The following is a 13,703-nucleotide window of genomic DNA, read 5'->3' as shown; positions in this document are numbered from 1 at the left end:
TCTCAAACCTAGCTTGAAAAATTAGTTCTTTTATTACCTTCCTTTCAATATCTACAGCTAATCAGTCTGGATAACCCCTGTCCATCTCTGCATTCTCTCTCCTTTCTTGTAGTCTTATTCAGGCCTTTGTTGTCTATCACTTAGACTATTATAATCCATTAATAGCTTGATTTTCTGTCCCTGGGTTTAATTTCCTTGCTTAGAAGTCCTGAAGTATTTTGCTTGCTACGTAAAAAGTCAAACCCAAACTCTTCAGCCAGGAGTTTAATCCCCTGAATTTCAGCAGACCTTTCCTAGTGTCTACTAAGATTCTTGCCATCATGTCAAATATAGCTCCAGAAGTTGTGGACTATCTGCCATTTCCAAATACACTCAGTTTTCCTGCTACCATATTCCTGCAACAGAAAATCCTTTCTCTCATCTTTCCCTTTTAAAATTCTTTGGGGGAGGCATTTACCCTAATAGTTAAGATGACAGTTAAGATACCCATATTCCATTTCACAGTGCCTAGATTCAAGTTCTGGCTCCTCTCTCAATTCCACCTTCCTGACAGTACACATCCCGAGAGGCAAGATACGTTGGCTCAAGTAGCTGGGTTCCTGCCACCCAGACAGAAGTCTCAGAATGAGTTCATGGCTCCTGGTTTTGGCATTCAGGAAATGAACTAGTAGGTGGATGATCTGTTTGTCTCAGACTTTCAAATAAGTAAAAATAAATTCTTAAAAGATTTACGAAGAAATTTAAATTTCATTCGACAGGTTTATTGTGAGTAGTTTTGGTATTATTGTTTTGAAAAATTTAATGTAGGATAAAGCAAATAATCATTATTCTAAAAAATAATGGTTTTCTATGTAAAAAACACTGCAATGCTAACTTAAACTGTGAAAAAAATATTTTGGCCCCAAATTCTATCATTTCTAGTTTTTCCCCACTGAAAAGTCCTACAATCAATGACAACAATAAGCAACTCCAACACCTATACAGTGGTCTCAAGCCATTCCTCACTAAAAGGAATCAGTTCTTCTGATGCATGTCTCACTTGTGAATTACCAATTTAATTTAGTTAAATATTCAGTGTTATTTAGGAAATGTCTAATTCACTTCTCTAGGGCAAAAAGAAGTGTATGGGATGCGTTGAGAGGGGTGGCATAAGCAGAAGAGGGAGAAGGAGACTCCTGTAGTTTCTAAGACATATAACCAGTTCCAAGATAAAACTAGTTTAAAAAAGAAAAGCTGAATCTAGCAACATAGCAACATAAAGTAAACATTACTGTCTGTCCAAGATGGTATGAGGAACTCTCTTGCAGAGATAGGCAAACACTCTATTTTGAGTGAAAATGCGCTCTTCTTCCTCCTTTGTTAATCTATAGATATCCTTTTGCAAAGAAGCAATTGTCTCTTGTTGTTCCATTCGTTTTTTCTTATAATGCTGGCATTTTGCCTGTAAGAAGTTTTGTACATACACAATTATGATGTGAAGGACATGCTGCCCTAACAGTATTTTACACACAAGTATCTTCATAGTTTCTACTGAATTATTTCATGCAAGAACTTAGTATTAAGGCTGTTTTTAAATGGACACAAGCTACAGAAACACAAACCTGAAAAATATAAGTAAAAATAACAATGAAATGTGAAAACTATAGCTTATAATTTCATGCATCCATGATTTCAGAGTAGCAGACTTATCTCTAATACTAATGTAATTTTACATTTAGGTTTATTTGAAAACAATCAGGAAGGGACAATATAAGGATGTTAAAAAGAGACAAGAATTAAAATTAAGTTTCTTTAGTGATAACGCAGGACTGCAAACAGTGTAATCAATTTAGGTATTCAGGCATTATGGGACATTGTAAACTCAAGTCAGGTCATAACCAAGAAGTCATCTTCAGGACAGAATCAGGGGCAGATGTTTGGTCCAGCGGTTAAGTCGCTGGCTGCCGATGCCTGCATCCCACACTGGAGTGCCTCACTTTGAGTTATGGCTCCAGCTCCTGATTCCAGTATCCAGCTGACTTTACCTTTGGAGGCAGCGGATTATGGCTCAAGCAGTTGGCTCCCTACCACTTATGTGGGAGATCTGGATTGAGTTCCCAGCACCTAGATTCTGCCTGACTCAGCCCCAACTGTTGCGGTAATTTAAGGAGGGAACCAGTGAATGGGAACTGTCTGTCTCTGTTTTGGTAGGTGGATGTATTTGTATCTTAAATAATTAGTTTATATTTTGAGATTTATAAAGAAATGTATAAATTCTTCCTGTGTCTTCAAGATATCACTTGCCTGGTTTTCCCTTATTTTCTCAGTGTCCTTTGAAAGCTCATTAGCAAAAGCATTGTCACTTTTATTATTAACACACTTTTATGAAGCTCAGTGAGAAGACTTTTTTCCATCTGGCTTGCATACTTTCAAGACATGTCCCTCTCAGAGCCTCAGGGGGAAAAGGGTACCAAAAGCTTCTAGTACTATTCCATCTCCCACAAAACACACATTGTTACACCCAGAAGTGATCCTCATAGACCTCCCTAGAAGCCAGGCAGGGCCTGTGCAGTCACATGATGAGGATGCAAGTCCCACCTGCATCTAAAAGTTAACTGTGAAGTTAGAACTAATCACCGAATTCTGCACAGTTGCAGGATATAAGAGCAATCTACAAAAATCAATTTCAATTCATTCTATGAGGCTAACATTATCCTGGTATCAAAGCCAAAGACAATATAAGGAAAAAAAAACTATAGCCCAATATCTATTTTAAATAGATATTTATAATGCAAAACTCAAAACACTAGCAAACCCAATTCAATAGTATGTTAGAAAGATGATATACTATGACCAAGCGGGATTTATTCCTGACATGCTAGGATGGTTCAAACAAAAATCAAAGAATATATTTCACCATGTTGAAAGAACAGAGAAGGCCGGCGCCGCGGCTCACTAGGCTAATCCTCCGCCTAGCGGCGCCGGCACACCGGGTTCTAGTCCCAGTCGGGGCGCTGGATTCTGTCCCGGTTGCCCCTCTTCCAGGCCAGCTCTCTGCTGTGGCCAGGGAGTGCAGTGGAGGATGGCCCAAGTGCTTGGGCCCTGCACCCCATGGGAGACTAGGAAAAGCACCTGGTTCCTGGCTCCTGCCATTGGATCAGTGCGGTGTGCCGGCCGCAGCGCGCCGACCGCGGCGGCCATTGGAGAGTGAACCAACGGCAAAGGAAGACCTTTCTCTCTGTCTCTCTCTCTCACTGTCCACTCTGCCTGTCAAAAAAAAAAGAAAAAAAGAAAGAAAGAACAGAGAGAACTAAGATGATCATCTCAATTTTCAGGAATCTAAAAACACCCTTGGGAGGAATACAGCCCCTAACTCTTTGGGTTTTCTTTTTCTCTTCTGGCATGTGCAGGGCTTCCCACTTCAAAGAGAACTTTAATTCCTTCATGTCAAATGCTATACTAGAACTTTAATTTCTTCAATTCCTTAATCTAAGATCTTGGTTTGACCTTTTCTGGTTCTATCCAAGACACTGGAAGCCAGGTTGCAATTCAGCTTACTCTGGAATAAGATGCTTTCATTTTATGTTTCAAATTAATCCTGTAAGTACTACTGTGCCCTGCATGCACAGGTAACATTAAGAAGACATCATAACTAGAGCCTAAAATCTAAGAACTTCCAATATCAGAATTATTAGATACAGGCTATTTTAAAAAATTCTACTTAAAAAGCAAAGTAGAATTCCGGTCTATAAATTATAGACTAGATAATTCACCCAATCCTCCTGCCAAGAAAAACTTTAAAAATATGGTCAAATTCTGCACTCTGGCCTCAGAATCAGCCCTAAAGGCATTCGGATCTGGCTGAAAAGCCCATGAGAGTATTTCAGGCATGGAAAGCCAAGACACTCTGGCAAAAGATCTCTGCGAGTGAGATCCCAGTGGAAAGAACAGGTCTTCAAAGAAGGAGGTACCTTTCTCTGAAGGGAGGAGAGAACCTCCACTTTGACTATGACCTTGTCTAAACAAGATAAGAGTCGGAGAACTCAGAGGGCTTCCATAGCCTTGGAAACTCATGACTGGAGCATAGGGAGACTACTGAGGCCATAGACAGGAGTGTCAATTGGTAAAGTCAACAACAGGAGTCACTGTGCACTTACTCCTCATGTAGGATCTCTGTCCTTAATGTGCTGTGTATTGAGATTTAATGCTATAACGAGTACTCAAACAATATATTTCACTTTGTGTTTCTATGGGGGTGCAAACTGTTGAAATCTTTACTTAATGTATACTAAACTGATCCTCTGTAAAAAAAAAAAAAATTATCAACTCCCAACTTGACTCTCACTGGGATTAAACATGACAATAGGTCTGATCTGATTTCATCATCATTTAAAAAAAATCATCTATTATTTTTCACTTTATGTTTCTGTGTGGGAGCAAACTGTTGAAATCCTTACTTAATGTATACTAAGCTGATCTTCTGTATATTAAGATAATCGAAAATGAATCTTGATGTGAATGGAAGGGGAGAGGGAGTGGGAAAGGGGAGGGTTGTGGGTGGGAGGGACGTTATGGGGGGAAGCCATTGTAATCCATAAATCGTACTTTGGAAATTTATATTATCATTAAATAAAAGTTAAAAAAAATATGGTCAAATTCATCATAAATAAAGAGTGTCAATTGTTAAAGCAACAACAGGAGTCACTATGCACTGGCTTCCCATGTAGTACCTCTTGTCCTCAATGTGATGTACTATGAGAATTAATGGTAAAACTAGTCTTCAAACAGTACTTTATACTTTGTGTGTCTGTGTGGGTGCAAACTGTTGAAATCTTAGTAAAGAGTTGCTCTTCTGTATATAAAGATAATTAAAAATGAATCTTAATGAAGAATGGGATGGGAGAGGGAGTAGGAGATGAGATGGTTTGTGTGTGGGAAGGTGGTTATGAGGGGAAGAACTGCTATAATCTGAAAGTTGTATTTTGAAATTTATATTTGTTAAATAAAAGTTTTCTATAAAAAATGGTCAAATTTTAAAAAAGTAAAAGGTACTAAAAAGGCAGTGAAAAAGGAGGCCATGATCTTGGAGAAAAAAGAAACCTAAAAGGACTGAGTATAGTTTTTGGAGTTATATTTCCCCATGGGTGTTTTCAGATACCTGAAGCAATATCACAGAAGCTAAGAAAATTAACATTTTTATTCTATTCTTGCTTTGTGTGCCCGTGCCTGTTTTAGTCTGGCAAGACTATGGAAACACAAATTAGACACCAAATAAAGACCCTGGGAAACCTCCCACTACACCCTAAGAGTGAAAGTGAACTAGAAATTGATCAGCTATCTTTGAGACTGAAGCTCAGCTTCAAATCTTCATCTGACACCAGATCAAGATGACCCCAGGTTACTCCTGTACCTGGATGTCTACCACAAGCACATATGGTTATCTTTAGGGTCTAGGCCTCATGGTTACAATTGTGCCCATACAGAGCCGGCGCCGTGGCTCAATAGGCTAATCCTCCACCTTGCGGCGCCGGCACACCGGGTTCTAGTCCCGGTCGGGGCGCCGGATTCTGTCCCGGTTGCCCCTCTTCCAGGCCAGCCCTCTGCTATGGCCAGGGAGTGCAGTGGAGGATGGCCCAGGTGCTTGGGCCCTGCACCCCATGGGAGACCAGGAAAAAGCACCTGGATCCTGGCTCCTGCCATCGGATCAGCGCGGTGCGCCGGCTGCAGCGGCGGCCATTGGAGGGTGAACCAACGGCAAAGGAAGACCTTTCTCTCTCTGTCTCTCTCTCTGTCCACTCTACCTATCAAAAATAAAAACAATTGTGCCCATACAGAGTTCAGCACTTAATAAAAAATAACCAGGCACACCAGAATAGAAACCTAAAGAAACAATAGACTATAAAAATGGATCCAAGGAGAACCAGATAATCAAATTATCAGACAGAATTATTTAAATGGAAGTGAGTTCACATAAAGTAAAATTAACCATTTTGCAGGGAACAATTCAATGGAGTCTAGTACATTCACGATGCTTGCAACCACCATCTCTATTTCTGTATCAGATATATATTTTATATATAATACATATATTTTAAAATAGATTCAATGTTTACTTACACAAAACAGAAAAACAGAAAATTCAGTGAAAGAACAGAAATTCTAAAACTAAAAAATATAATAATTATGAAAATATCCATAACAAATAAGCAAGATAAAAGATCAACAAAGAAAACCATGAAAGACATAGGAGAATATATGATAAATGCCAACAGAATTGGAGTCCTGAGAAGAATGGGCAGAAATAACATCAAGACATAATGGTTAAGAATTTGCCAAACTGATGAAAGACATCAAGCCACCAATTCGAGAAGTGCTACAAAGTCCAAGGAAGATAAGTCAAAACAAAAATCACCTATGCACAAAGTAAAACTACTTCAAAATAAAAACAAGGAGAAAATACTAAAAGCAGCCAGAGAGAAAGCAGATTGCCTTCAAAGAGTTAACTAATTGACAACAGAATTCTCAGTAGAAACAATGGAATCTGATCATTTCAAATGCTCAAAGTAACTACCAACTTAAAACTCTATACCTAGTGAAAACACTCATCAAAATGAAGGTGTCCCATACCAAATTAAAAAAAAAATTAACTAGAACTCTCGTACTCAGGAAGTAACGCTAAATGGTACAGCCACTTTGGAAAGCTTTGGCAATGTCTTTAATAAAATAACATACAGGGTGGGCATTTGTGGCAGCGGCTAAGATGCCTCTTGGGATGCCTGCATTTGAGTCCCTGATCCTGATTCTAGCTTCCTACGGACACATACTCTAGGAGGCACTGGTGACGGTTCTGGTAGCTGGATCCCTGCCACCCATGAGGGAGACTTGTGTTGAATTCCAGGCTCCTGGCTTTGGCGTGGCCCAGCCCTGGCTATTGAAGGCATGTGGGGAGATAAACCAGCAGATAGAAAATCTGTATATTTCTGACTCTGTCCCTCAGAAAACAAAAATCTGAAAAAAAAAAAAAAAAAAAAAAAAACACCTGAATTTTTAAAATTAACATATGATTAAGTGGTTCCAGTTCTACCTATCCACCCAAGAGAAATGAAAGCTCATGTCTACCCAAATACTTGAACAATAGCTGTTTACAAGAGCTCTATTTGTGATAACCATCAACTGAGAACAACTCAAATATTCATCAACAGGTAGATGAACTATAGTAGATCCATAGGATGAAATACTTCTGAGCAAAAAGGACTAAGCAGTTGACACAGAGCCAAACGAATGAATCTCAAAATAATGAGGCTAAATGAAAAAAGGCTGCATATACATAACAGCCCATGTTATGTAAATTATTTTCGCCAACAGTCTCAATATACCCCAAATATTTATCAATTTCCTTGACTTCTTTGCCACTGAGATAATCAATGTTTCATTTCCCAACTGGCAAACAGGCAGCACTAACCTGTTCTAAATTTGGCAATAACTGTATATCAAAATTAGAAGAATGTGCCTTAGGCTGTGAAATGATTATGTTCCAGGGGCACTTTTATCTTTCCCAATTGGTTACCACAAAGATTTCCTTCTATCACAAGTACCACTGAATTCAGCAAGCGACCCAAGGATCAGGATGATTTGCTCTAGTACTAACCAACATCTAAGAAAATATGTAACTTGGTACCTGTAAAGTTTTCTGCTCCTTTTCAAGATCTTTTATTTTATTCTGCTGCTGGCAAACCCTATTTAGGGATTCATCCTCCAATTCACCAACTTTGGATTTCACACTCTCCATAATTTGTTCCAAGTCATTGGCACGTTGTTCCTGATGTGCTGCGCGGCTCTGTTCTAGCTGAAGTTCATTTCTAATTTAATACACACAATTCTCTCCTTTAGTATTTAAAAGTAAATCAAACCACATAACATATTAACACATTCACTTTCCAAAACTTTCTGCATTCTTGAAATTTCTATCTTCTCACAGAAAAAGAAATATAGCGTTCCATTACGTATCTATGCCAAGCTATTACCACAGGTTTTTCTATTAAAATGTTAACTATTTACCTATAAAAATAGCTTTAAACTTCATATTCAAAATCGAAAACTAAATTTTAAGGTTCTTTGCAAGACAGTTATTTTTAGAATGCATATCAACAAGTCAAAAGAATTTTTCCATTCTTACTTAAGCTGCTGATTAGTTTCTATAAGCTCCTGTATCATGCTCTGTTGACGTGCTGTTTCTTCTACCAACGTTTTCAAATTCTGTCTCATCCTTTGTGATGACTGCTTGTCAAAAATGATGAACTCTACATTTTGAAACATAACAGATAGTAAAAACAGAAGTGGGTAAGACATTTTTAAGATAAGAAATTTCAAAAGTAAAAAGAACCTTTTCCCCTTAAGGAGCAGAAATAGGATCCAAGTACCTTTAAGATCTTTTCTCTTGACCAGGCACAATGGTTTTAAGCCATGCTTCATCAACAGCATATTTATGTTCTCCCATTCTGCTTCTTCCTGCTACAATTTTGAGTAAAGACAAAAGAATCAACTTAGAGTGAAGAAATCCCCAATATATATAAATTCCTGTATTTCCAGGTAACAGAGGTTGTTCACCAAAAGGTTTTATTAAATGAGTTTATATGCATAAGATTAGAACATTTACCACTTGTAACAAGCTTAGCCACTGACTAGAAATATGCAAATAAGCACAAACTACTGCAGTGTACAGACTAATGATACGGAGGACTTAATGGCAACCTAAAGCAAACAAAAATCTTAAATCTGGTTCACTGAAATTATAACTGCATCCTTTAGCAAAGCCCTGCTCAGAAAAACTACAAACTACTTTATATTAATAAATCATATAAAAATTCACATTGTATATTTATATAAATTATATAAATTAATAAATTATATAAAATTCACATTTTGTATTTATATATATTTATAATATATAGTACATATTATATATTTATATATACTTATATTTGCATATATTTATGCATTTTATATTTATATAAAATTTATAATTATATAAAATTATAAAATATATTAAAAATAATTTTTTTTTTTTACAGGCAGAGTGGACAGTGAGAGAGACAGAGAGAAAGGTCTTCCTTTGCCGTTGGTTCACCCTCCAATGGCCGCTGCGGCCGGCGTGCTACAGCCAGCACACTGCGCTGATCCGAAGCCAGGAGCCAGGTGCTTTTCCTGGTCTCCCATGGGGTGCAGGGCCCAAGCACCTGGGCCATCCTCCACTGCACTCCCGGGACACAGCAGAGAGCTGGCCTGGAAGAGGGGCAACCGGGACAGAATCCGGCACCCCAACCGGACTAGAACCCGGTGTGCCGGCGCCGCTAGGCGGAGGATTAGCCTAGTGAGCCACGGTGTCGGCTATAAATAATTTAATAGTTGAATTACTCAGAAACAAGCATCATGGTCACAGGAAAAATCTGACTAGTTGGCGTCAATAACTTTTTTTGAAGATTTATTTAAGTGAAAGTTACAAAGAGAGAAGGAGAGGCAGAGAAAAAGAGGTCTTCTATCTGCTGGTTCACTCCTTAGATGGCCACAATAGCTGGAGCTGTGCCAATCTGAAGCCAGGAGCTTCTTCCAGGTATCCCACACAGGTGCAGGGGCCCAAGGAGTTGGGCCATCTTGTACCACTTTCCCAGGCCATAGCAGAGAGCTGGACCAGAAGTGGAGCAGCCAGGACCCAAACCAGCGCCAATATGGGATACTTGCATTGCATACAGAAGTTTTATTTACCCTCTATGCCACAGTGCCAGCCCCAATAACTTTATTTTTTAAGATTTATTTATTTGAAAGGTAGAGTTACTGGGGTGGGGGGGCGTGGGAAGAGATCTTCCATCAGCTGGTTCATTCCCCAAATGGCCGTGACAATGGTCAGGGCTAGGTCAGACTGAAGCCAGGAGCCAGGAACTCCATCTTGGTCTCCAATGAGGGTAGTAGGGGTCCAAGTACTTGGGGTGTCTTCTGCTGCCTTCTCAGGCACATTAGCAGGCAGCTAATTGGAAGTGGGGCAGCTGGGACTTGATACTACACTTGATCTTATCCAAAAGGCCGAGAAGCGCGATGACAGCTGGGACTTGAACAAGTACTCTGATAGATCCAGACTCACAGGCAGTGGTTTAACTGACTGCACCACACCACTGGCCTGGTACAAACCATTTTAAATAGTTTCTTGTATAATGGATAAGGTCTAACATCTATTTCTATTCTCACAGAATCACCCTGAAAGATACTCTTAAATCTTGTGTCCCTAATTCTAAATATGTAATTACATTCTAAATTTGAGAAGGGGACTCTAACTCTCTAGACAAAGCAAATTAAAAACAATGCAAAGAAATAAGAAACAAAAAAAAGTAATAAGAAAATAATAGGGGGCCAGCAGGTTAAGCTATTACTTGCAATCCTGACATCCCACAAAGAAGTACCAACTTGAGTCCTGGCTGCTCTGCTTACAGGTTAGCCCCCTGCTAATGCACCTGGGAAGGCAATGGAGGATGGCCCACGTATTTGAGCCCCTGTCATCCATGTGGGAGACCAGGATGGAGACCCAATTCCTGGCTTCAGCCTAGACCAGCCCTGACTGTTGCAGTCATCTGGGGAATGAACCAACAGATAGAAGAGCACTCTCTGTCACTCTGCCTGTCAAATAAATAAATCTTTAAAAAAAATTGTTGGCATTGTGCATAGTGGCTAAAGGCTGCCCTGCAACACCACATAGGCACAGATTTGAATCCCAGCTGCTCCACTTCCAATCCAGCTCCCTGTTGATGTGCCTGGGAAAGCAGTGGAGGATGGCCCAAGTACTTGGGCCCCTGCATCCACATGGGAGACCCAGAAGAAGCTCCTGGCTTTGGACTAGCACAACTAGCTGTTGTAGCCATTTAGGGAGTGAACCAGCAGACAGAATACTCTCTGTAACTCCGCCTTTCAAATAAATATAATCTTAAAAAAATTATTTTTAAAATACCCTTAGGGGGCCAGGGCTGTGGTGTAACAGGGAAAGCCACCACCTGCGGTGTCAGCATCCCATGTAGGCACCAATTCAAGTCCTGGCTTCTTTACTTCTGATCCAGCTCCCTACTAATGCACCTGGGAAAGCAGTAGAGGATGGTCCATGTGCTTGGGCTCCTGCACCCATGTGGGAGGCCCAGATGAACACCCTGGCTCCTGGCTTTGACCTGGCCATGCAGCCATTTGGGGAGTGAACCAGCAGATGGAAGATCGCTCTCTCTACCTCTCTGTTATTCAGCCTTTCAAATAAGTAAGTCAGTATTTAAAAAAAAAAAAAAACATTTAAATAAAACATTCATAGTTTTATGATTTTTTTTTACCAATAAGCATTCTAGCAAAGTTTAATGGAGAGAGTACACCTGACAGACCAGGCAGGCATCACAGTGAAGAACTGAGAGCCTCATGATCCATTTTTATTGTAAATACAAGGATCAATTTTGAAATTATAACCAAGAATGTAGGACTTAAGCAAAAAGGGGGCACTGGGAACAGGAGCAGAGAATCTGAAGCAGTTTGTAGGTATATGCTCTCTTGAGCTTGTTTCTCAGAGAACATCAAGAAAGGCTTATCTTCCAACATGTTACTCAGAGGTGTCAGACCACCATAAACAAGCAACTTTAAGACTGTAAGATGGGGCCAGCATTGTGGTACAGAAGGTTAAGCCACCACTTGCAATACTTGCATCTCATATTGGAGTAACAAAACCATATAACAGTCTTGAATCTGGCATTTCCCAAAAATTATTTGACCAATTACTTGAAGAATTTTTTCAAAGTCAAATTTTTCATTTGTACACAACATTCTTCAGTACATAGTAAGAAACACCAGCTTAGACTACTTTAAGCTTACCTGCTTTTCAGCCATGAGTTTGTCTGATAACTGACTGGACTGCTGGGCTTTAGGGGATGCTGGAGACATTGTGGAATCAGAAGTGGAGATTGGCAATAAAAAAATCTGAGTTGCCTAATGAACAAAAGTGAAATGAGTTAAGAGAAATCATACTTAAAAGAACACACTACTCTTGCAGGGCAAATTAGGCCACTCCTGCGTCAAAACTTTATGACTTCCTAGACCGTTGATGGAAGAATCATTTGAATAAATGCTATCCTATAATGGTCTTCTCTGGAATAAAACATTCTGGGGTTTTAGACACATATACACCTCCACACATATGAGAGCAAGAACTATTTGTTTTAACTAGATAACATGAAAAGCACATGAAACTAAAAACTGTTACCTTTTAGAAGTAGCTACTTCCCTCAAACCTAAAAGAATGCTCTTTGATCCACAGTTACAGGCCAGCCTGACAATCACTGGACTCCAAGAATAAATGGAACGCTACTAACAGGATCAGCAGAGAGAAAGAGACATCTTCCATTCGCTGGTTCACTCCCCAAATGCCTACCGGCACCCAGGCCTGGGCCAGGCCAAAACCAGGAGCTGGGAACTCCATTCACATCTCCCATGTGGAGCACTTGGGCCATCATCTGCTGCCTTCTCAGGTAATTAGCCAGAAGAAGCTGGAATGGAAGTACAGTAGCCAAGACTAAAACAGGCACTGTGATACAGGGGTATCCCAAGTGGCAGATTAACAAGCTAGGTCACAACGCTTGCCTTGGAGTGCTACTGTCTTAGGATGTCTTTATTCCCAAGTATATCAGAAGCTAGCAACAAAGGTGCATGTGTATATGTATATGTGTGTGTGTGTGTGCGTGCACACATGAAAGTTTATATTTAACTTGCTCTTTTCTTGTTATCTAATATTCAACCATTCCACAGGAAAACATTCTTTGTCTATGATATATAGACAAAATTCCTCCTTTCTAGAAGCAAAATCATCCACATTCATTAAGATCACGGAATAGCAGAGCTTGAAGGGGCAATGGAAACTACTGAGTCCAAAATCTCTAGCTGTTTGCTGTCACAGGAAAGAGTATGGTGAGAGCATGATGTGCTATAATCATCTCATCCCAGAGAGGTGAAATCATCTTCTAAAGATTGAAAAGGAGGTCTCCTGGCCGCCAGCTCTGGGCTCCTTCCAAAGCATTCTCTGTCCTCATGTACCTGCTTCCTCCAAATTACAAATGACCATCATTTATTTCTAGCTAAACCTATTAACACTCAGAGGATGTTACAAATTCCCAAACTCTGCCATTTCTGCTGGTTGACATCACAGATTACTCTCTCCCCTTCAAATCTTCATCTTTGGTCTTCAAAGAAGGAGGTACCTTTCTCTGAAGGGAGGAGAGAACCTCCACTTTGACTATGACCTTGTCTAAACAAGATAAGAGTCGGAGAACTCAGAGGGCTTCCATAGCCTTGGAAACTCATGACTGGAGCATGGGGAGATTACTGAGGCCATAAACAAGAGTGTCAATTTGTAAAGTCAACAGCAGGAGTCACTGTGCACTTACTCCTCATGTAGGATCTCTGTCCTTAATGTGCTGTACATTGAGACTTAGTGCTATAACGAGTACTCAAACAGTATATTTCACTTTGTGTGTTTCTATGGGGGTGCAAACTGTTGAAAGCTTTACTTAATGTATACTAAACTGATCTTCCGTTTAAAAAAAAAAAAAAGGGAAGAAGAAATTATCAATTCCCAATTCCCAACTTGACTCTCACTGGGATTAAACATGACAATAGGTCTGATCTGATTTCATCATCATTTAAAAAATCATCTATTA

The 13,703-nt window shown here is 39.7% G+C and overlaps 1 protein-coding gene across 13 annotated transcripts in view; it reads right to left on the bottom strand.

Moving 5' to 3' along the window:
• Positions 1-13,703, bottom strand: part of CEP70 (centrosomal protein 70) — a 61,342-nt gene that overhangs the window by 32,056 nt on the left and 15,583 nt on the right. For 12 of the 13 annotated variants that reach the window (XR_016233266.1, XR_016233265.1, XR_011388194.1 and 9 more), the window contains exons 3-7: positions 11,866-11,979; positions 8,400-8,490; positions 8,156-8,279; positions 7,658-7,838; positions 1,272-1,441 (exon numbers count right to left, since the gene is read on the bottom strand). Coding sequence is in view for 9 of the 13 variants with exons in the window: in XM_070072763.1 (XP_069928864.1) it covers positions 1,272-1,441; positions 7,658-7,838; positions 8,156-8,279; positions 8,400-8,490; positions 11,866-11,979 (680 nt within the window). In the remaining 4 variants the exon portion in view is untranslated. Of the gene's footprint in view, positions 1-1,271; positions 1,442-6,803; positions 6,988-7,657; positions 7,839-8,155; positions 8,280-8,399; positions 8,491-11,865; positions 11,980-13,703 lie in introns of those variants that run through there. The other variant, XM_089332191.1, reaches the window with a different exon arrangement.

Source organism: Oryctolagus cuniculus, chromosome 4, assembly GCF_051225735.1.
Source record: "Oryctolagus cuniculus isolate XC-2025 breed Fujian yellow rabbit chromosome 4, ASM5122573v1, whole genome shotgun sequence".
Lineage (NCBI taxonomy): Eukaryota > Metazoa > Chordata > Mammalia > Lagomorpha > Leporidae > Oryctolagus > Oryctolagus cuniculus.
Note: the sequence above shows the minus strand (reverse complement) of the source record. Positions and strands in the feature narration are given on the sequence as shown.